The following is a 22,890-nucleotide window of genomic DNA, read 5'->3' as shown; positions in this document are numbered from 1 at the left end:
TTATCTTTTGGATAATGATTTGCGGCGTATCGAGACTAATTGTGTTCACTCCACAGTTGTGCGGTAGGGTTGTGGTATAGACTATAAAGATGAGGCCTCTCTGTGTGGATGATATGGGTAGAGGGAACAGTGGATGTCTATCATCTCTCTAAATATTAACTGCCCGTGTCTGAGAGATATTGTTTGTCAAATACAGTTTGTAGATCTAAGATGCTCTATGTGCTTTGGATCCTTAATAGGATAAGCCCTATGCACCAGGCCTCAGTCAGGGGAATGTTTTGGCAGTCGTACCCATTATTGAACACCTGATTTTAGAGTCTTATTGATTTGAGAAACAAACAAATCCTCTTACTGGCTAAAGCAACTATTATGATCTTTAAAAAAAAAAAGAACTCAAACAATCGTAACCTTCAGTTTAATCTGCAGATCATATCAACTTTGAGGTTTGTCAGTCGTGAGAGCCTGTGGCTGGACAATCTGAAGTCGCACACCGCAGCATCTGCAGTCACAGATGATAAGAGCAATAGTTCACTGCCACATTTGTCAAAATCGGACTAAGGCAACATCACAGAAGCCTTTGACATTCCAAAGCAAAACTGATCTCTACTGTCTTTTCCACAATAATGTGGCACCGAGAATTATCTTGTTATTGCCAGACCCCAAAGTAAATAGTCAAACCCCTTGTGTATTATGTTCATTAGGGTAGAGCCTGAGTCCATCTGTTTCCATACACATTAAAGTAGATGGAGCCTAACACTGTCTGAATGTAGAGAAGGGTAGAATGCTCCTTTGACATCATCTGCTGTGTTGTGTCCCAGGGAAAGGTTTTAATGGCCAACCGCTGTACTGAGTCACTCAAGTGATGTCTGTGCCCCGAGTTCTGGATCTAAATGCTTCTTATGTGTCCCAAAGGTCACAGCAGGGGGTGGGGGTGGGGGGGGGGACCGGCAGGGGTAGAGTGCCAAACTCAGACAGGGGTAAGGGACACCAAGCTGTCAGCGGGCAACCCTGAAAAGGAGCACGCCATCGTCTCGGCTCGGTTCGAGGAAGAGAAGACGCCCCCCCGCACGTCCACCTCCGAGAGCTTCCTCCGCAAGGACGAGGCGGCTCGCTTCTCGCTTTTTCCCCACGCCGTGGCGAGGAGCGGAAAGGAATGAATGAAAGTCAAGAAACACATTAAAAAGGAAACTAATCAATCAAGGTCTGACAGATAATACAGTATCGGGCCCGCCTCAGTCAGGGACAGTTAAAAGTCCATTAACGACTTGAGGCGAGGCGTTTGGTATACAGTAGTCAAGGCCTTCTCTTCTCGAGGGGGCGTCCAATCAGAACACAGTCGGAGAGCCACCACCCGCCGTGAGTGGCTCGGAGCGGCCATTGCAGGTGAACCATGAAGCCATGCATGGCAGCATCTCTCTGCGTCGGGGGAGCGCCGGCGACTAATTGGCAGATGTACTGGTACAGCTGTGCACATCTTTCCGAAGGACCGCGTTCGCTCGTGCTCCACCGAACACGGATGCGTTTCTCACCCCCCCCCCCACCCCCACCCCAAAGCTGCTGCGGAGCCTGTCAGCACTCAACCGGACGTGCAACCCCCATGTCACATGCAAAGGAGCTGAACCAAGGTTGGTGGTGGTGGTGGTGGTGGGGGCGCAGGGACCGCGTAGGGAGAGTCTGTTTAAAAAGCAAATTCCCTTCCACTTGTTCATTAACAGGCTCGTTGTGTGAGCAATCAGTTGAATGTTTAATGAGCACAGCCCTGCCTCATCCTACATTGGGTTTTGCATGGACACTAATGAGATGTAATACTTCCCCTAGCAGCCTGCCTGTGCTCCTCTGCTCATGCATTCACAGGCTCTCTCTTGAAGGCAACATGTCAGTGCCACGAGCTGACGCGTTTGATACAGTTCAGTGACTTGCGATCTTCCTCCCCCCAAAAAAGTTGCCTTCAAGCATCCTGGAGGGTCACACAAGTTCACTTTGTTGCGGTGCCCCAGTCTCTTCGAGCCAACTGTGGTTTTCAATGGAGCTCTGTTTCCCCCGTTTGGATGTCATGTACTGAGTCAAGTGAAGACAAACGAAAAAGAAAGCATGGTTAAAGGAATATAGCGCAGTCACCGCCACACCATTATGCCAGTATTTTCGATCGACACTGGATTCAGTTTCCACCTGACATGCCTTGACACCTTCCTCATGTCTCCTCTTGCATTTTCCGTGTCCTACTGTGTTGCTTGCGCCGACTTTGACTCAGGCGACATTTAGTCGTTCAGCAGATTCTGAGCGGATGGCTGAGCGGTTAGGGAATAGGGCTATTACTCAGAAGGTTGACGGTTTGATTCCCGGCCGTGCAAAAAATAATGTTGTGTCCTTGGGCATGGCACTTCACCCTACTTGCCTCGGGGGGTATGTCCCTGTACTTACTGTAAGTCGCTCTGGATAAGAGCGTCTGCTAAATGACTAAATGCAAATGACTTATTTCCCCCTACTTTGCGCCTCCTCAACCGGGTCTAAAACTCAAATTCCTCCTGTGTCACCCACCTTCCCTGGTTTGGAGTCAGCTCCCTATGTCCCCTTAGCTCACTGTGGTCCCCTATAGTACAGTAGCACCACCCTGGACCTTGCAACATGGCTTCATGCGTTTTTGATGCCTGTGTTGGGGCTGACATGCTTTGATGGCATCAAAACGATGCGTCTGCTTGATCATGCTGTTGGATGTCTCAATCAGAGTTCACAGTTCAGCGGAATCGCTTTTAGACAAGGCTGAGGTGTTAAGCAGCATGCAAGAACTCAGTTGTTTGAACAGTAACGTGTCACCACCAGAAAGACACGTGGAAGTAAACAACCAATGCAATTTCATGCCATGGCACGCCCTTGTTGCTGCCTTCCCACCTGTCCTGTCATGACTTTTGGAAATGACCATTCAAACATCAGCGTGAGTCATCTGGCCAACTCAAGAAAGAATTACTGTACAAGGGTCATCATTTGTCCTCTACCTCTAAATTGATTAGGCCTACTGCAAATCAAATATATTTGGGGGGGACTTTTATTCCCCCAGGAGAACACATGAGACTTATCTCAAATAAATACCACATTTTTCCGTCTTATCGTTGAAATTATACACTCAAGTAATAGTCCTGAAACAGGCTAACTGGGCATAGCACTAACACAAACAAAATTGATAAGTAGCCTACATTTAAAAATCTCACCACTTTAGTAAATCGTTTCAGCAAGATTCCCCCTAAACCAAAGCTGACAGGACATAATGTATTTTCCGTATAGGACTTGAAGCCTGTTTGAAGAAAAGAAAAAAAGGAAAATAAATTGCACACGGTCTTGCAGGGCAAATTTGTCTGCATTATTAAAGAGTGATATGATATTTATGCAAATTGACTGTGTAACTGCACCAGCAAATACACAAGTGACTTTCCTTTAATTAAATCCGTAAAAGGTACACAGCCAAGCCCTAAATAATCAATTATAGCAATTACTATAAGCACCATGCTATCTGCTGGTTAATGTTTGAGAACCCATACGGTTGGACTCCCAAAGGATGTGGATGCAAAATGCTCGCTCATCCTAATGACTGGTACGCCCTTGTGTGTTCCACGACAGTATTTATGACAGAACGCCATTGAACTTTGACGGGGCGGGAAAGAACTCAAGGTTGTCAAGTGACTCGTCGCACCTGCTCAGCGGACCGAGGGCACGCGAAAAAGAAACAAAAGCCCACCTGTCATTTCCTTTCACCCAGACCCCGGTGGAGCCCGATAGATTCTCAGCGTTGTTTATCGACGTCTTCTAAAAACAGATGTGGACGTGCTGTCATCCTTCAACCTGCGGGACCTGGAGACATGTCTGTGGAAGAGAAGATGGGAGAGTTGTGGACCCGGGGCTGTGTAACTCGTACAGTCAGCTCCTGATGTGTCTGGGAGATCAATATTTAGCGGAGAGCTTTCGAACACCAGGGCAAAGGATGTTGACCAGGCTGTCACATTCTCCCCCCCTTTTCTTCGTCGTGATCCGGTAGCCAGAGTGTGATTCTGGTTTCAATATGAATGTGAGTCGACCAAATAGCTCACAACAGGAAACATGATTTTCTTTGTAATAAATGGAGTACCTCAAAAAGCTGAATTCATCATACAGCTCTCATGAATCATTCAATACCAGATCAGTGGTACGTGTAAGTAATGTGCTCATTATGCATACACTGTTGTCAAGTACTGAATTAATGATGCTTAAAAATAAACTGGTTGGTCAGTAAACGGCATTGAATGATTTAACAGTTTATTTTATGTCTGTACAAATCACTGAGGTGAGATAAAAACCAATATTTGGATGGAAATAAAAATGGCTTTGTTGACAATTCACGTGTGTCATTCACTTTTTAATAAAATAACCACAACAGGTCTAAATGTTTCAAATAGACCCACACTGGAATGTACTTCCAGTTGCAGGTCCAGGTCACATTATCAATACCTGCACTGCAATCGAAGACCATGCCCCAAGGAAACAATAGCGGACTGCTGGAGAGAGCTACAGGAAACAATTACCGGACATGACTGGGTACTCTCACAACTTATCAGGAGAGAAATGAATTGGATTCAACAGGCAGGGAAGCTTCAAAAACGATTACCCTTCTGCAGGTCAGACAGCATATTGTATTCCAGGCATTGAATACCTTTACTCTGCTGTTAGTGGAGAGCCGAGAGACAGAGATGGATTATGGATAGACGGAGCAGTTATGAGTAGGGCACCTCCAGGAACATTGTCTCGTGGACTTTTCCACACTTGTCTGATGCTTTTCATCTGGGGGCCAGACGTGCACTGGGGGGGGGGGGGGGCGGGGGGGGGCAGGATATCTGGCAGCTAAGGCTGGATAGGGAGTCCAGGAGCCAGACTGAGCCTGGGGGCCAGAAGGCTAGGGGCCGGAGAGATAGGAGAGGGGAGGATGCTGTGGATCAGAGAGAGGCCAGGGAGGGCACCAGGGGCCAGAGAGAGAGAGGCCAGAGAGAGAGAGGCCAGAGAGAGAGGCCAGGGAGGGCACCAGGGGCCAGATAGAGAGAGAGGCCAGAGAGAGAGAGGCCAGAGAGAGAGGCCAGGGAGGGCACCAGGGGCCAGAGAGAGAGAGGCCAGAGAGAGGGGCCAGAGAGAGAGGCCAGGGAGGGCACCAGGGGCCAGAGAGAGAGAGGCCAGAGAGAGAGAGGCCAGAGAGAGAGGCCAGGGAGGGCACCAGGGGCCAGAGAGAGAGAGGCCAGAGAGAGGGGCCAGAGAGAGAGGCCAGGGAGGGCACCAGGGGCCAGAGAGAGAGAGGCCAGAGAGAGAGGGGCCAGAGAAAGAGGCCAGGGAGGGCACCAGGGGCCAGAGAGAGAGAGAGGCCAGAGAGAGAGAGGCCAGAGAGAGGGGCCAGGAACCAGAGAGGGGGCCAGGACGGGTACCAGGGGCCAGAGAGGGCAGTCTCAGTCGATGGACCAAAGAGGCAGCCCAGAGAAAAGCTCCAGGACCCAGAAAGATCCAGAGAGAGGGAGAGCCTGCGGCTGGAGAGAGAGAGAGAGGGTCAGGCAGGGGCTGCAAGCACCACGGCGCTCCAGGCAGGCCCAGGAACTGTGTCATTATGCACCTCCACCCTTCTGTGTATCTGCTCGGCTCCTTGCAGCTCCCCTCTCGTTAGCTTACAGCCCTTCCCAGCACCTCCCGCCGGGTTGTAATTAATCAGTCTGCCTCCGAGGTCAGGGCCAGACCAGTCCTAATAGGCCTGATGACTTCTTCCTCCGGCTCAGCTCCTTCCCCAACAATGGGAACTAATTAGACCTGCTGCCCGAGTCCGCCACAAAAAGAAAAACAGTTCAAGCACGGAGGTGGGCCAGACCAGACCGATGTCTTCTGCGTTTGCAGGTCAAGTCCGCCCCTGCTTCCTCGCTCGTCACTCACTCAAGACATCTGGACGAGTCAGAAGTCATTTCCACGGCCACTAGGGAAGGAGCTTGGCAGGTGCTTCGAAACGTGCCATTTCAACCAGTCTATTCAGGTTTGTTTTGTTTGTTGTTCTTCCACCCACAGCTGTCGATGTCATAATTGGACAAAATGAATGATAACAATGAATGTTATGAAGAAAGAATTTCTTCAGCTGCGGATACAGTTTATCAGCTTCAACAGATTAAATTAATTTAACATTGCCTGCTGTAAATCCCATTAAGTGTTCCATATAGTATATAATTGTACGAGAATCCAGTACTATTTTTGTACCAATTCTCCCGACATCAGAAACAACTATGGGTGCAAACTATGTAATTATACTGTACGTGAAACTCCAACACAATCAAATGTTCTTTTACAAAAGGCAGGTCTAGTTATCTGCAGCAGCCCAGTTATTAGTCCAACCCCTAACAAGTCTTTGCCTTTTCATAAAACGCTGGAGGACGAAACTCTTACTAATTCCACATGATAGGATTTATTTTATGCCGCTCTTCAATTGGTCGACAGGTTTAACGCAGTCTCGCTCTGTCTTCCCATATAGGAGGTTTCTGATAATGAGCTGTTTTCCGAGAGAAAGTGTTGACATTCTGTGCAGAGTGCACAGTGCTAAAACCGTAAGACATCAAACGTAAAAACGTAGTCTTATTCCCTGATTGGATTAGCACATAGGCAATGTGCTTCTGACTCAACGCAGGGAAGCCAGAAGTGTTCTGTTTCTCTTATCTCTGTGTGGTGCTTGGCAGGTACGGGGGGGGGGGGGGTGTGTGACTCTGTTAATTATCTTTTTTCATTTGCTGCCCCGGAAAAGCTGACAAGTCTTAATAGGGATCATTCTGTCTGTGGATATCCTCATCCGAGAAAAGGCACAGAGGGCAGGCGAGGGGAGGGGAGGGAGGCGAAGGCACAAGGACGCCGTTCCGAGAAAAGATGTTCTCACGTCTCGTAGCATTACTTAGTCAAAAGCTCCGTGGTGCAAGTGGCGTTGAGGGGAAGCGAGCTACTGCGTTGCCTCCAGCCCACTCCTCGTTATAGCGCTCTCTTCAGACCCGCTCCATTGTTGGCGAGTTCTGCTTCAGAACCCAAGGCCTTCTTTTAGCAAGCCTCAATCATAAGAGGTGGTATCTGAGAGCGGTTTGGGTATTAAAGAACACTCGATCATGTTCAATAGAGATCCACCCCAGCGGTCCCCTAATCCCCCTTTAACACAACAACACGCGTTTTGACTGGAATTTCGATATCGAAAGAAGAGCATTGCTTTAAAGCCCCCCCCCCAAAAAAAGAGAATGAAACACTGTCGAAAGTAGTCCCGTTGTGTGGAGACACACGAGCCTGATCAACAACATGTTTCCAACACCTCTTCACACAAGAGTGTAAACGGTCGCCCATCTGTATCTCTGGAAACCGTCATCTCCTTTCCTCTGCATACAGAGTCATGCTAAGGCTGTAATAGGAAACATGTTGATTCAATTCCAATCGGGCCAGGTTGTGATCACGCTCCAGTCTAGCCAGATGGTAGCCAGCTTGCATCTGCTCTGGTGAACGCCTGACCACAGAGGACCAGATTGACCATTCAGGATGAAAGTGAAATGAAGCTAAGATAATTTGCATTGCCTATTCCTGTGTCACAGTGGCTCATGGATTAGGTGTACAAACTTGAACAAAAACAGCATTCGCCAGGTGTGATGATACAGACAAGGTTATGTATGAGCCCGAACTGGTTTTTGTGATTAAAAAAAGCAAAAGGTGAACTTCTGCTGAGGTAGAACATAATGTTTCTTGCAACGCTCTGTCAAAATAGCTTTTTAAATTTAGTATGATCGTACTGCATCCCTCCAGACACAAGATAGGATTCAAAAAATGGTGGAGATTCTTCTCAAGAGGTAATTACTTTGTAAGAACATTAGGCCAGATAGCAAAAGCGGCCTTTGAAAGGTAAGTGCCAGATTCATTGAGATTTTCTGCTTTTTTGCCACCTGTGTAGCTTGACCCTGATCACAAGCACAGCTTCCCACTACTAAACACCCCAATAATGTTTTGGGCAGCATGTCCAAAAATGAGTTCTGTGAATGCATCTGAAATGAGAAGTCCTGTTGAAAGCCAAAATGAAACCAAACTTCCAACCAACCACAACTATTTTTACACCCTGTCCGACAATATTCTTCACAACGCTGCATCTAGCATTTCATGCATCTAGCATTTGCTGAATGAGTGGCCTTTAACGAGGCTAAATTGTTGTTCCGCCAGCCATTATCTTCAACGCAAGCGATAGGACAGGACAATTCCGTCGGCCAACCAAGATTGTTATCCTCCATCACCTGACAGATGTGTGATAACATCTGTGACAGGGATCAAGTCCAATGTTCTTAAGTCAGGTTGCTGTAGCTTCAAGGCGCGCTCATGGTTGCACCCCTGGAAATGAATGATGCATTGTGGGCTCAAGAGGCCTTGCTTTGTAGTGCAGCTGGAGAACAATCTTTGGAGAAGAAGTGCCAAATCTTTTCCCTTTTTATTTATCTGCCAATGACTAGAGCGTGAGATATACACCACAACAATCTTTAAAAAAATAAAAATCTTTCTTCCAAGGACAGGGCACCGACGAATCTTCCTCTTCTGTCTGATAAGGCAGTGATAGAATAGGAGACTGACTTTTTCTCCAGCTCGCTCTGACAGCCTCCCAATTAATGTTTTCTCAAGTCCCCCCTGTCATTCCCAAGACGAGGGCTCAATGGGAGCCCCGTAAAATAACAATACCTGTCTGACATTTTTTACTCATTGCACGCATTCACAGGAAAAACCCACCCGATAGGGCATTTCTTCTTGGCACGTAATAGCATGATATCATAATGGAAGACTCAATTTTAAAATCTCCTTCAGTCCAGCACAAATGCAATACGGTCTGTGCAATAATATTGGCTATTCAGAAAACAGTTAGGGATCTGACATTTGTGTACCATCTGCACTGTACAACCCTAGAGGGCAGTATTGATTAGCAAACTGTAATAATTATTTCTAAAAACATCTCTTTGGTCAATCTGACTAGTTCAGACGATCTGTAATCATACCCCCTGGTCTAACTGACACTGTTTGATTAGAGCGATAAGAGCCCATTCTCACCTTTGAAAGGTAGGCAGTTATCTTGACGTCAATATATCTTTTTTGGTGTTGGAAGAATCAACGTCGAACAAAATACTTGCAGGCAAAACAGAACTCAGTGTGTGCCTGCCCAGGTAGGAAGTGTCCTAGCACAGGATGCTTTTGCTCTTGGGTATCTCAGAGCCCAGTCAAGATCCAGTTATTACAGTTTATCATTAGTCACGTCATATTGTCTGACGACATTGCTTCCCTGGGAGCATGGCGATAGATCAGCAATTAGAATGCGTGGCCCGTTTGATCGGAGCGTAATTAAAAAGATGTGTCATGGTGGCTTCCTTGTTGTCTGGGAAGATGTCCCCCACAACCACTGATGCACATCCATGGATTATGTGCCGGAGCGTGAAGCCTTATTAGACTGAATGTGATGGAGTCCCTTCCTGTGTTCATAGTGCCATAGGCGCGAGACAAAAGCATTGTGGGAAAACACACAGCAGAGAGGATCGTTACTGTACGGTAGATAGATACAGGCGTTTGTCGGATGTTATACTGCGATACACTCCAGAAACAGTTCCCCTTGTATCCTTCATGTGTCTCCATTGGAAATATCTAACTGCCTTGGTTGCAAGTTGTCAGGAAAGCCATTCGTTCACATTTCTAATGGACCAAAACATCAGTTTAGGCCAGAGCATATTTGCTCCGAGATAATATTTAACTTAGGATGGACAGGCCAGCGATGACACAGGGAGTGAGGCCACAGCACTGCTGAGGTGAAAGCCAGGTAATATACAGCACACGATGGCGTAGCGGAGTGCTGGTCCTGCTAGGGAAAGGAGAAATCCTCCACAGAAAGGAATTGTTTAGAAGTGGGGTCTGGCATGAACCTATTCTCCCCCCCCCCCCCCCCCCCCCCCCCACCTGTATCCATTATACTCTACAAATCCGATTTGATTCGAACAGCGATGGGATCACCTGCAGTGTGACATCTTGTTTGCACTTAAAACGCTAATAGACACCATGAGTTACAGTGTCTCTTGCAATCTGAATCGGACTGCAATCCAGCCTGAGAGTTAGGGTTGTTGTTTCCTTGGGTGGGAAGCTCGACACAAATTACCCTTCACTGTGTACAAGAGATACGTGGAACGGGTTCCATGATGTGTGCTCAGGGTACTGTTGGAGCAGCGTGGAGTGAGCCAGCAACAAGGAGCCTGTGGTGGTACCCGATTATGGGATGCCCAGACGCGCCATCCACAGGGACACTAATGAGAAAGCTGCACCTGCTTCTCTGTTAGGACCCAGCCTAGTTGACCCGCCTTTGACGATGGACCCACTCCAAAAGCTGAGGTGCATCTCAAAGCAGCCTGACAGCTTCCCTTCTCTTTATATGTGACATTGTAGAGCGGAGAGAGTTAAATGCCATAATTGGAGTTAACTCAACGTGACGGTTCAAACTTTCGAGTCGCTGCATTTGATTGTTTGCAAGAGAGTGTCAAGGCCCTGATAATAATTGGTCTCAAAAGGAGACGTTCCTAACTGTCGTCGCGCGAGAAATCCAAGGTCTGTTTCTCAGATCATCATTAAATCATTAAAGGCAAGCTGTCGCCACGGTTTCCCCGCAGAAGGAGCTTGGCAGGGGAGCTCGTGCTCGCTGGGATATCAGATGTGATTTCTCTCCCTTGTAAAAGCTAGTGGGTGACGGAGATGTAGGGGGTTTGTGGCGACAACTCGGTTCGTCTCCAGAATACTAATCCCCCCCCCCCCCCCCCCCCGCCCCCCCTCGCCGACCCCAGCCCTCGCCCCTTCCCTCCCCCGCACACACCCTGGGTGGGGATATCTAGGAACCTTCGGCGGCTCCAGCTGGGATGTTTCACGGTTGGCTGTGGCGTGGCTCTTGTCGGAGGTTTGAAAAGGCTTCGCCTGGCATCTGAAAACACTGCACCTCCCTACTCCTCCCTCCGTCACACATAGGTGACAGAAAACCGGTACAAGGGTATAGAACAATACCTTGTTCTTTTGACGTGCATAAGTTCCCACAAAGAAGGCGGCAAAAACAGCCCTGTACCATGCGGAAACATTAAGTATAGATGTCCTCAATTATTTTTGAACTTGCGGAGGCATACAGTGTGTTCAGTGAGCTTCTAGTTTTGTTTTTCTTCTTCCCCCCCTGCCGCAGGCTGCTATGTCAGTGACACAACCCACTGACACTGCTATTATCAGCTGTTGTCAGAGGGGCAGCCATGTTAGCATTAGCATATATTAGAATAACTCAGCATGGCTGTTTCCTCAGAGATAAAACCCCCAGAACTCAGACACAGGGCACCTGTAAAGGTGAGGAGAAAAACTTGAAACGAGTCACCTGCCTGACATACAATCACCTCTTACTTTGAATTTGCAGTTTTATCGAACAATTTATTCCTGCTGGATCCAGAGGCCAGAATTGACTAACTGCAAGCACCAGAATAAACTAGGAAACCTTACCATGGAAGAGATTGTACATTGTCATTAGTACCTTCATATAAGCACAATCCAATGTTAATTTCTTTATAATTAATTTGTACTAATCCTCTGTGTGGTTCTTTTATTATCCTATACTTATACTGTTGGAATGGTCAGGAAAATCCAATTAGATTTAATTACGCAACCTGCTAGACAGATTTCTCTTTAAACACTGGCAGAAGTCATAAACTCATAGATCTGTTACCTGGGCTTTCCCGCTTCTTGTAATTATCTGCTTCACGGTGGCATTAGTAAATAATCACAAACATATGCGATGAGAAATAATACATTGTCTTCTGTTTTACAAGAGAGGCATAAGGCAGCTGGTTCCCTTACTGGAGGGAATGAGGAACTGTGGTTGCCATGGCTTCTTACATATGCTGACATCACTCGTATGAACTACAGGATGGCTCGGTGTCAATGCTTCTCCTCTGCAGGACAAATCCATTTAGAAGCATGATTAATCTCATTGTTGCCTGGGATATTATAATTCACCTATTTCGGCTGAGTCCGTGCCTGAGTTCTAAAACCTCTTTATAATTCTGGTGAGGTTGTAGAGCTGTCAGGAAGCACATGCTGTACTCTGAAGTCCCAGAATGTAATACTATGGAGTTTTATTCCCCCTCTGCTTTCAGGATACAGGATCTAAGTAGACTGTGAGGTTTGCCTTGTTTAGATGGGGTGAACAGAATGTCTTGTATTCTAAACCACGCCAGTCAAACAATCACGCATTTCGAAACAACTATCAAAACAAGATAGTATTCAGGTGAAAACAAGGGTCGTGCTACAATTTTAACATCAAAATGAAACAATGTTTTTCCCATTGTTTCATTGATGAAATGCCTCAGGGGATCTGGAAAGCAAAAGCATTGCAATGTACATTAAGTCACAAAATAGGTCACGCAAAGATAATAAGTACTTATGTTCCCATGAGCCAAAATATCCCCCTCTCATTTGACTCCCCGCAGTGGATGTCGTAAACATTTATCAGCTTTAGGCTACCGTCAGTTCAAATATTGGCCTGAAGAATGAAATCAATTGATAGTTGAGTCCAACTATTTGGCACGGTTTGTATCTCGTTTTGGATAAATGTGTCTGCTAAATGAATACGTGCCAAATGTAAAAGTGTGCAGTTGTGAATAAACGATGGACAGGTGTGTGAATTAGGAACTCTTGACGCAAGCAATGGTGTTGCGCTATCACACTTTTTAGCACCAAGCATGTGTTGGACTTCCTTCTGTTTCAACATCTGGTGTGGTTTCAGGGTTCAGCTCAGATTGACAGTACAATTTTGGAGTGGAACATACAGTTCAAAAGCCGAATTAATCAATACATCAATAGAAGTGTAATGTTTTTTTTCTTTTTTTTCGGTTGCCGTGGTCAATCTTTATGGCAATGCAAAGGCTGGTTTCGATAAGAAGTTATAGACAGAAATTTGGTTGGAACTCCACAAACCATTTGAATAAGTAATTCAAATTCCTATCTGTCCAGAGAACGGAACACAGCGCAGGTGTTCGGGAAGGGCTACAATTGGTTTATTCTAAAATTAAAAACGCTTTCAAAGTGAACTTGGACCTTGTGCTTAATGCTAAAAGATAATAACAATTATCAACGATCCGGAACATCGTCTTTGTATCAGTGTAACAGCCTTGATTTGAGCAGTACTCGGGGTAGATCGGATGCAGAAATCCCTCACAACAACAACGTCACATGTCATATATGCAGTCACCCGAGTTCTACCTTGCAGAGTTTACTTTCTTGTATCGAATGCAACATGCCTCCATTAAAGTTCTGCGCGAATATTTCGTGGTTATTCACTGACTTACCGGAATTCAGCCAAAGAATATACGCTGCTATGTCTGCCGGGTTTCAAGCCGTGGAAGCGGCTTGGCTTTACGACTGTGACATTCAAGAGCTGCAGAGAATCAAGAATGCTACAGGAGTTGAGGTTGTTCTAATCAACACACCCCCTGGTAAGGTATAGTTAATTGCAAGGACTGGTCACGTAAAGTCCCACACTTTCAATTGGCTTCTGTCCATGGATATGACACTGGGTCGATAATAATGTTGTACAATGTTGTCCGAGCCATGTGAGGGAAACAATTATGTAGCAAGTTGCTTCGTGGCTGTGATTTTAGGGGAGGTGAAGGCTGGTGAACTTGGTCTCGGAGCTGTGCCCGGGAGAGAGGCTGAGTTCAAGCAGGGTCTGGATCTGGCTTTGCAATATGCAAAGGCATTAAACTGCAAGAGGTAAGTATATCAAAAGTTCACCTTGTCCACTGGGCCGAGGACAATAAAGTCTGCTTGCTTGATTTCACATCAGATAGAGGCGGAGCACACAATGAACCCAATAAGGTTATAGGGTTGAAATGGTGGGTGTTCTGCTGTTCCAACGACGTCCTAAATGCGTTTCAACAGAATCCACTTGATGGCTGGAAGGGTACCTGTGGGGGCGGACCGAACAGCTGTTGCCACGGAGATGGAGGCTACCTTTGTGCAGAATCTGAAACATGCTGCAGTTGTCCTCTCAAAGGTGGCCCCGCTTTCTTTTAAGCCCCGAAAGGGAGAATAGCATGCTATCAGTCCTCTATAAGTACTATGATCGTGGTGCTCTGTCAATATTAATGTATTGTAGTGCCGTGGACAGGCGCGTGGGAAGTTGTATTTGAGTAGGAGTTGTATTTAAATATGATGTCATTGTTTTGTTTTATAAGGGGGTTGGTGCTGGAGTAGTTTCTCGACAAATGTTAACTACTCAATTTACTAAAAAAATATGTACATTACGCCTAGCCCCAGCCCCTCTGTTTAAAATAAAGGTTTTGCGTTTGTACATTGTGGGGTGGTAGGCCGTGACTCTAGCCTACCAGTGGTGGATAATGTAGTATTTTGAATTAGGGTTAGCCTCATAAAGTCTTCAACTTATATCTCCTAGGAGGGAATCACTGGTCTTATTGAACCCATCAACACAAGAATAACAGATCCCAGGTATTTCCTGGACACGCCACACCAGGGTAAAGGCCTTGCCAATCTCAAATCATTAACCGGACCCTGCAAGCGTTATTGTATTATTGTTTACCTGTGTGTACCTTTGAACCTAGCGGCTGCCATTCTGCAGAAAGTTGACCACCCAAATATTAAACTGCAAATGGTAAGTACCTTTTCAAAGGTACTCTCTACCTTCTTTTTTGATCAGGATCAGTTGAAATTGGGTGTCACTAAAGCTTACTGACGTTTCTCTTCCAATAGGATATATTTCACTGGCAAATAATGGATGGCAATCTGACTCAAAATATTCAGAAGTATTTCCCCCTAATCGGTATGTTATTTTCTGGAAGGGGCAACCTTTCATGAGCAAAAAAAATCATAGATTATTAGTTTGAATATTCTCTCCCGCCTTGTACTCAATCTCTTTGAGGTCACATCCAGATTGCGCAGGTTCCACATCGTGACGAGCCGGACCGTGCTGGAGAGCTGAACTTTACTTATCTCTTCACCACGCTGGAGGAACTAGGCTATCAGGGATTCATAGGCTGCGAATATAAACCCACAGGTGAGGACAAGTTTGCCTTTTGGCTTTCAATTTGCTATTTAGATTTGGGAATAACGCTTATTGACTGCGAATGTGCCGGGTCTGATAGCAGCTTTCTTGTTACACTGAGGTAACAGATACAGGAAATCCGGTCGTCTGCCATTTTGCCCTCAGTACTTTCCAGCTTTAAAAAATAAATAAAAATACTTGTTATTCCAGCATCGACACTTGATGGTCTGGGTTGGATAAAGGAGTACTGGAGGTGTAACAAGTGAGGCTAGCTGTCTTCCTTTGTGATCCCTGGCCTGATGCCCTCTTCCTGGCCAAACCAGGAGCCACCTGCCCCCCCCCCCCCTGGACCAGACTTCTTATTTTAGTATTAAGAGTATTACATTTAATAGGCCTATTATCTGTTATTTCAGTTGCCTAAATACACTTGATGGATTTGACAGTGATTTGAATGGCGGTGTCAACACTGACTAATTAGTTTGCTCTGGTGTAATTACTTTGCACAATAACGGCAACCATGTTTACATGTTCTTAGATGCCGTCTGTAAAGTGGTCATTAAATCTGATTTGTACACACGATAATGGATGGCTTCCCTTGTGTCTCTTCGTGAAATAACAGTTCAAGCACAGTGTATAATTCATTGGATGGACTTGCCCAAGTCCGGCTCCAACCGCATCATCAAGTTTGTTAATGACACAACCGGGGTGGGCCTGAACAGCGACTACGACAAGAAACCGTTATGGAGGGAACTAGCAGAATGGTATGGTTCCTACAATAGGATGTCTTGGTTGACTTCAGAAAAGACCAGTGTGCATCCCCCCCCCCCCACCCCCCCCACCCCCCCCACCCCCCCCGACTACAGATGCTTCTACCATGGAGAGTCGGCAGCACTAAGTTGGGTGCCCCTGGACCACCAGCACCACGGATAGTCGATAGGGCCCTGCAACAACTTCCTGCGCCGGCTGGAGAGAGTCCGCCCACCCCTATTCTCTCCACGTTCCACACGCGTGCTGTCTGGGATGAGAATTGTAATGACTGACCGAAAGGCCTTCCAGCAGAGTTAACACAGACAGACAGATAATTGGTGCCCCCCCCCTCCCTTCCATCCTACACACATGCCTCTCACGCTGTCAAGGTAAAGCCTCCAGCATCGTGACGGAGCCCTCCCGCAGCCTCCTCCAGGTCCTGCCGTCGAGCAGGAAGGTTCCAGAACGTCCGGGGCCAGCTCGGCTGGGCCGCTTAACAGCTCGCCCCCCCCCCCCCTTCGCTGTGAGGATTCTCAACCGCCGGCGAACCGACCAAGATTCCCCACACACACACACGCAACCTCTATCGAAACCACAGATACGCACCACTTATTTGGTGGTCTTTCAATCTTTCTTATTTGTTTTACTGTGTAGCACCGTAGCGCTGCACAGACATTACATTATAAGGTATGTATGCTTGCGGTGAAATGATGAAACTAAGTGAACCTTTTATTAAACTTGACACGCTGGCTTACAACCTCACCTCTTCGTAAACTGAGGCCAGGGCACCAGCCACACCGTCAACGAGAACCCAAACAGAATGAAACAAAATTGCGTAGGTAGGATGCATTCGTAACACATCTCTTGAAATCAGAGCATTGTTAAGAACCCCCCCCCCCCGAAAAACAAAGGCACTTTCTGTATGAAGAGGATGGCAGTGGGGTGGACTTCCAGTGGCACGTCAAAGACGCGTCGGAAACGACTCAAAAAGAAAAACGGTTGTCACCTGCGAAAGCCTGGATCGTGTCCTGCGCTGTGGCATGTGCAGGGGGGGGGGGGATAGGCGAGGGGCGAGGGCGCCGACACAATCCATTCACATTTCCTGTGTTTCAATCTGATAAGGTCGAAAAAGCAAATCACAAACAAACCCTCCGTTTACATACATTACTCTCCCAGGGCTGCACCCTGCCGATTCTGTACTGTGAGATCCACACATGGCTGAACCGCAGACGCACCTCATTTTAAGTAGCAGAATGCTTCGAGAGGAACTTCAAAACGGCGTCATGATAAAAGTAGTAAGGCTCTGAAGGGGAGAACACACACACAGATAAAACCTTCCCCTTTTCTGCAATAGCACAAATCCCCCCCCCCCCCCCCCTTCAGAGGTCAGTGCCGGGGCGCAGACAGTTGGTCATTCAAAGGGGAGCGTTGCATAAATAAAATGTCCAGTGCACGTCGTCAGAGCTCTCCCTTTCCCTGTGAGGTAGTGTCCACCTGAGTCCCGATAGTCGGTGAAGTGCCGCCTCGTCGGGTAAACACCGATTGGCCCGCGGATGGGCCGCGTCGCCCGCCGCCGGCAGAAGTGGGCCCGACCCTTTCGAAAGAAGGCGGAGAGGGATCCTTCAAGTACTTGGGGGGTTTTGAGGCGCAGGGGGACATGGCAGAGACAGTGAGTCTATTCGCGTGCGTGTACACCGCCTCCTCTTCTCGGTGTGCCGATCGAGGAGAGGGAGAAAGGGTAAACCCGTACGTGACCGGTCTCGGCTCCCGGGCAGGTGTCGCGCTTTTTCGTCCAAGCAGATAGGCTACTCGCTTCAATGAACCGACTTGGCCGACCAATGACGCGTCCGGATTCTTGGGTTGGTCCCTCCCTCTCCTCACAGCAGGCCGGTCCACAGGTTGTAGCAGGCCGTGTTGATCACAGACTCCAAGTGGTGGTACATCGACACCAGCTGGGGCGGGGGGCTGTTGCTAGGCTGCTGTTGGGATGGCAACGGTTCCCTGAAAACAACTTTGAAGCTCTGGATGGGGCCCCGCCCGGAAAAAAAAGAAAGGAGGAGAAGGAAGGAAAGAAGAAAAAGAGGGAGACAGATGTAAAAGGGGAGAGGATTCATATCTCTGTAACATCTGGACTCTGGTCTTCCACATACAGCAACACCTGCTCGGTGTGATTTACGTTAAGCACAGCTAACACACAGAGCTCTGAGGTAAGGTCACTCTTCAAAATGGGCTCGCTGGTACCATTAGAAATGTACATATACAGTAATTGTTCCGACATGTGCTCCGGTGAGAGACAGAATTGATCGACAACTCACAGTTTTTCCTGCCTGGGTGTCGAGAAAAACCAAGACAAAGCAGTCAGTGAACTTCTGGTTTAAAACCGCCTGAAAGACAAAAATATGCCATCTGTTAATGATAAAGAGATTACTCGCTTAATTCTATTCCCCTTCCGGCCCTACAGAACACATCGAATTTGTCACACAGCGCATAATGATCGTATGGCCACTTGTATTTTGTTATGGTTCGATTAAAAATGCACTGTATCTACCAATGTGTACCAAGAGAGTTGAAGTTTGAAGCTTTTTGTGATCTCAAGTCTTTCAATTGCGAAGTGAAGATGGCTGACACTTTGAGGCCCCTCGAGTCAGATAATTGTCCACAAGAGCCTCTTTTCTGAAAAGTGCCAGACCTTCTCTTTAACTTCTCTGTGCTTTCAGTTCCTCTTTTTCTCTCCCGCTGCACCAGTTACGAGAAAACGGAACAGCCAACAGCGAAATTTAGAACACTTCAAGGTGACTTGCGGTTGTTGCCAATTGTGGACTAGTCTGTCCCTTCAAGTCCATTTAAAAACACGATCATTTTTTATTTGATTTTTTGAAGCTAACCAAAGCAAGGCAAACCGCCACAACCGCACAGCTCTAACACTTTAAACGATGACAGACAGACAGAGCATTGAGACACATAGGCACTCATCATCATAATCTATCGCTCAAGGAGGTGGTTTTGATGTGGTTGCATGCGGAGCCCGGATAGGGTTTGGTTGGCAGATGCAATCTCACGGAACAGGGAGAAGGAAAGGAATAATTAATTTCCTCAGCGGGGGGGGACTCTTTTCCTACAGATCACCCCTATATTCTAGGTCTCAATTGGATCGGTCCAAGCGAAGCTATAGCCGATGTTCTTCCTGTAAATAGACGTGTTCTCTGTAAGGAGGGCGGACCGTTCGCCCCCTCTGCGGTTGATAGACCACAGGCCTCCACGGCGAAGGGGTGCGGCCCTTGAGGGCCTTTGGTTCATCGCGTCGGCCCCTCGGGGGGGGTGGGCAGGGACTGTTCGGAAGGGGTCTCTCACCAGATATTGGATGCTGTTGTCGTCGAAGTGGCGGCAGCTTTGGGGGAAGCGGGAGAGCAGGACCTTGATGAGACTCTGGTACCAGCTGGGGCTCATGGTCAAGAAGCAGTCCTGGAACCAGGAGGAGGGGGGGGGGGGAGGGTTAGGGTTAGAGGTCGGCCCGTAAGTGTTCGACGTGACCTTGCCAGCTATGGTAGAGACGAGCTTAGCTCCAAGTCACATTCGCGACTTGAAGGCAAAAGGCAATTAGAGCTTAAAAATAAATATATGATCATGAATGTATCAACCAAAAGAAAAATGAATAAAAGATGAGGCGGTTAATCCACTTCCCGGCCTAGGGTGGCTGGCTGTCTTTGCACAGCTCCACATGATGCGTGTGAAGGATGCACAGCAGGGGGTCACGCTGTGGGCAGGTTTCCAACAGCAACCCCCCCCCCACACACACACACACACACACACACAAGACATCTGAGTGCCCTATCACTGGCGTGACAAACAACTTTATTTGGGGTTTTTAATTAGGGATTTCTCGATGCAACTGGATTTAATAATTGCTGACATCCCTGTGGGGAGCGAGACACTGCCGGCTAGGAATGCACAGCTTTGATTAAGATACGCGCTGCCTTATTTCTCCGACAGAGCCATGCCACAAGTAATTAAAGTACACTTCCGCAGTACATACTAGAACCTTCCCGGTGACGCCTTATTATTATTGTAGAAATAGACACTTAAACAGAAAGTTCTCTAGTAATGGTTATCTGTCGACACTTCCGGAACATGGGTCGTATTTATTTCCGCCATCTAATTGAAAGACTGTCACGATTTGCGTATGACATCTAGTCAGAGAAGGCCTCTCTGGGTTTGTTTTTTGGCTTTCAGCAAGAGCCCGTCATCTCGCGACACGCCACGAGGGAAGACAAGCTGTATAACTCGACGCTCGGAACAGCGGAAGCCTTTGAGTAATTATCCGCGCGCCGACGAACCCACTCCGGGAACAGCTGGAGGTGGAAGGCAGTCGGCTGGTTGCGTGGATCCTGTCGATCCTCTGGTTCGCATGGATGGAACGGGGCTGTTCCGAGGGGGGGCGTGCGGGCCCTGCAGTGACAGGGCGGAGAGGGAACGGGAGGACACAACGCGAGTGCGGCCCCCGTTACAACGCGAGAGGAAAAAAAGAAAGAAAAGACGAGAGGTCGGTTCCGCGAACGTCTCGCGACGGACTGAAACATTTCACGCGTTGGGAAAAGGCCGTCGATCGTTTTATTTTATTAGGGTTAGGGTCCCTCAAGCGCGAAGGAAGCCTGTGAAGGAGGCAGGATCAGAGGAGCGTACGCCACGGGGAGGAGGCTTGTCCCCAGCGGCCGGACCGTCTCGGCGCAGAGCGCACGTTGAAAGCCTCTGCGATCGGGAGCACCCTGGCTCCTCGAAAACCGACGGCAGCCGGGCCCGTTGCGCCATCTCAACCGGGAGGAAACGTTAACCCCGCGTCGGTGTCGCGAGTCCACGCCCCGTGGGCCGACGGTCGGAAATCGCTCTAATAGCCGCGCCGACGTCTAATTGGAGCGCGGGGTACTCGAACCAGAGGATAATGAAGAATAATTGCAATAATTTGGCACTCGGGGTGGAAAAAAAAGGGGGCCGCGGGGGAAATTTATTTTTACAAAGCCAAACGCGCGCGAGCAACAATGCACGCGTGGGGAAAAAAGCGGATGCGTTTGAGTTTGCTGTCGGAGCAGCCGCGGGTCGGGGGGGGGGAGAGAGAGCGTGGGCGGCGGCGGGCGGCGGCGTTGTTTACCAGCTGGGGGTCGATCTCGCCCACGGAGCGGCTCTGCACGGCGTTCAGCAGCTCCTCCAGCTCCGAGAAGGACAGCTTGCTCAGCTTCAGCTTGTCCAGGGCCAGGTGCTCCCCGTGGAACAGCCTCCTCCACAGGTTGTCCCGGCGGCAGTGGCCCATGGCCTGCTCCACGCTGGTCTGGATGTGGCGCCGGGCCGTGGCCACCTCGCAGTTGAGCAGGGGGAACAGGGGGGAGGGGTAGAGCAGGCCCTGGGCCTCGGATCCGGAGCCGGACCCGGCGGAGCCCACCAGGGGGTAGAACTCGTTGCCGTCGCCGGGGGTGGAGGCGGGGGAGGCCATGGAGGCGGCGGAGGCGGTCGTCTCCTCCCAGAGGTCGGGCTCGGGGTCGCAGGCCCCGCCCGCGTCGGCCCGGTCGAGGGGCGTCCGGCCCCCCGGGTCGGCGGGGTCGCGGTAGATCTGCGGAAGCTTCTTGAAGCGGCGCATGTCTGCCGTCAGCCTGGGAAACAGCTCTCTCTGGCTGGTCATGATCACGTAGTAACGCAGCCTGGGGAACGCCACGACATCGTGACTCAACTTTCATTCACGTCATGGAAATGATTCCAATAAACAACAAACTTGTCAAGGTGAGAAAAAAAAAAAACTTTTCGCGATTCATTTTACATTCATTCAATGACCAAACACCGTTCAATCGCACAATCCTATCGGGCCACTTTCACACAAACATAAGGAGAACAGTGGGCTGGGTACAGATGCCCTGCCCCATTCTCCCCCCCCTCCCCCCCGCCCCCCCCAGGGGTTTGTAATTACCCCTCCCCCCCCCGTCGCGCCGCCTCTAATCCGCCCTCTTCCCTCTCCCCACATCTCCTTACCTCAGCAAATGTCTCTCGCCCTCCGACTGCTCCTCGAACGGAGCGGCGTTGTGGCACACCAGCAGGGACACATCAAAGTCGTCATGGTGACGGAGGCCTTCCAGATCCTTGTAGGAGCCGGAGCTTTAGGAGAGAGGAAGAAAAGAGAGAGAGAGACGGAGAGAGAGAGTGAGTGAGTGAGTGAGTGAGTGAGTGAGAGAGAGAGAGAGAGAGAGAGAGAGAGAGAGAGAGAGAGAGAGAGAGAGAGAGAGAGAGAGAGAGAGAGAGAGAGAGAGAGAGAGAGAGAGAGAGAGAGAGGGAGGGAGGGAGGGAGGGAGGGAGGAGGGAGGGAGGGAGAGAGGGAGAGAGGGAGAGGGAGAGGGAGAGGGAGAGGGAGAGGGAGAGGGAGAGGGAGAGAGAGAGAGAGAGAGAGAGAGAGAGAGAGGTGAAAAGGGCCCATGAATATTTCATCTCTCCCCGGCCAAGTCGGAGTAGGGCAGGGCGGAGAGGGGGGGGTTGAGGGGCAGGTGGAGGGCGGGGCTAGCGAGGGAGCGCGCGTTGGGGGGTCTCCCCCCCCCGCATACCTGTTCCACAGGGCCACCAGGGCGTACTCGTGGAAGTCGGCGCTCGGCGCCCCCTTCTTGCCGTCGGACGGGGCGGCCGCCTTGGACATGCGCAGCGGCTTCATGCCGTAGGTGCCGGCGTGGTCCGTGATGTAGTTGTACAGCTGGTGGGCCGTGATCATCCCCGTGGAGACGGAGAAGCTTCCTGCGGGGGGACACACACACACACGTCCAGTCACGTACCACGCACGCACGGTCAGAGGGCGGGCGCGCGGGAGGGATCGCTCACCCTGGAAGACGTGGTTGCGCCCGAACTTGGGGATGTCCGGGTGGTGGGCGATGAAGTCCTCCAGGAAGCCGGTGAGCTGGTAGCCCTGGCGCAGGGTCATGTGGCAGCCCACCAGGTACTGGTGGACCACGCGCAGGTGGAAGTCGTAGCTGAAGGAGTGCACGTGCATCAGGTCGCGCACCTTGTCGCACTCCTCGGTGAAG

General features: G+C 49.1%; 2 protein-coding genes across 2 annotated transcripts in view; one reads left to right on the top strand and one right to left on the bottom strand.

Moving 5' to 3' along the window:
- The first annotated feature begins 13,107 nt into the window (after window positions 1–13,107).
- On the top strand, window positions 13,108–15,679 carry hyi (hydroxypyruvate isomerase). Its single transcript, XM_062452777.1, has 8 exons — window positions 13,108–13,532; window positions 13,698–13,809; window positions 13,978–14,092; window positions 14,492–14,570; window positions 14,658–14,707; window positions 14,806–14,875; window positions 14,975–15,109; window positions 15,308–15,679. The coding sequence occupies exons 1-8, from the start codon at window positions 13,145–13,147 to the stop codon at window positions 15,361–15,363; spliced, it is 1,005 nt and encodes a 334-aa protein (XP_062308761.1). The 5' UTR covers window positions 13,108–13,144; the 3' UTR covers window positions 15,364–15,679.
- An 873-nt stretch (window positions 15,680–16,552) lies between these two features.
- Window positions 16,553–22,890, bottom strand: part of szt2 (SZT2 subunit of KICSTOR complex) — a 45,299-nt gene continuing 38,961 nt past the window's right edge. The window contains exons 61-67 of the mRNA XM_062452236.1: window positions 22,688–22,890; window positions 22,420–22,603; window positions 21,857–21,979; window positions 20,988–21,531; window positions 19,196–19,306; window positions 18,160–18,228; window positions 16,553–17,865 (exon numbers count right to left, since the gene is read on the bottom strand). The exon at window positions 22,688–22,890 is cut by the window's right edge and continues 11 nt beyond it. Of these exons, the coding sequence (XP_062308220.1) occupies window positions 17,722–17,865; window positions 18,160–18,228; window positions 19,196–19,306; window positions 20,988–21,531; window positions 21,857–21,979; window positions 22,420–22,603; window positions 22,688–22,890 (1,378 nt within the window). The 3' untranslated portion in view covers window positions 16,553–17,721. The remainder of the gene's footprint in view (window positions 17,866–18,159; window positions 18,229–19,195; window positions 19,307–20,987; window positions 21,532–21,856; window positions 21,980–22,419; window positions 22,604–22,687) is intronic.

This window comes from Osmerus eperlanus, chromosome 26 (assembly GCF_963692335.1).
Source record: "Osmerus eperlanus chromosome 26, fOsmEpe2.1, whole genome shotgun sequence".
In the NCBI taxonomy this organism is placed as follows: domain Eukaryota; kingdom Metazoa; phylum Chordata; class Actinopteri; order Osmeriformes; family Osmeridae; genus Osmerus; species Osmerus eperlanus.
The sequence above is the reverse complement of the archived record's forward strand: the minus strand, read 5'-3'. Positions and strand labels throughout refer to the sequence as shown.

What these genes read in the sequence shown, in the direction of transcription:
- hyi (XM_062452777.1), top strand. Translation starts at nt 13,145, where the DNA reads ATGCTAAAAGATAATAACAATTATCAACGATCCGGAACATCGTCTTTG. An exon ending in CCTGGACACGCCACACCAGG is followed by an intron (nt 14,571 to 14,657) that starts GTAAAGGCCTTG and finishes CTTTGAACCTAG; the next exon opens with CGGCTGCCATTCTGCAGAAA. An exon ending in CTGCGAATATAAACCCACAG is followed by an intron (nt 15,110 to 15,307) that starts GTGAGGACAAGT and finishes TTGTTATTCCAG; the next exon opens with CATCGACACTTGATGGTCTG.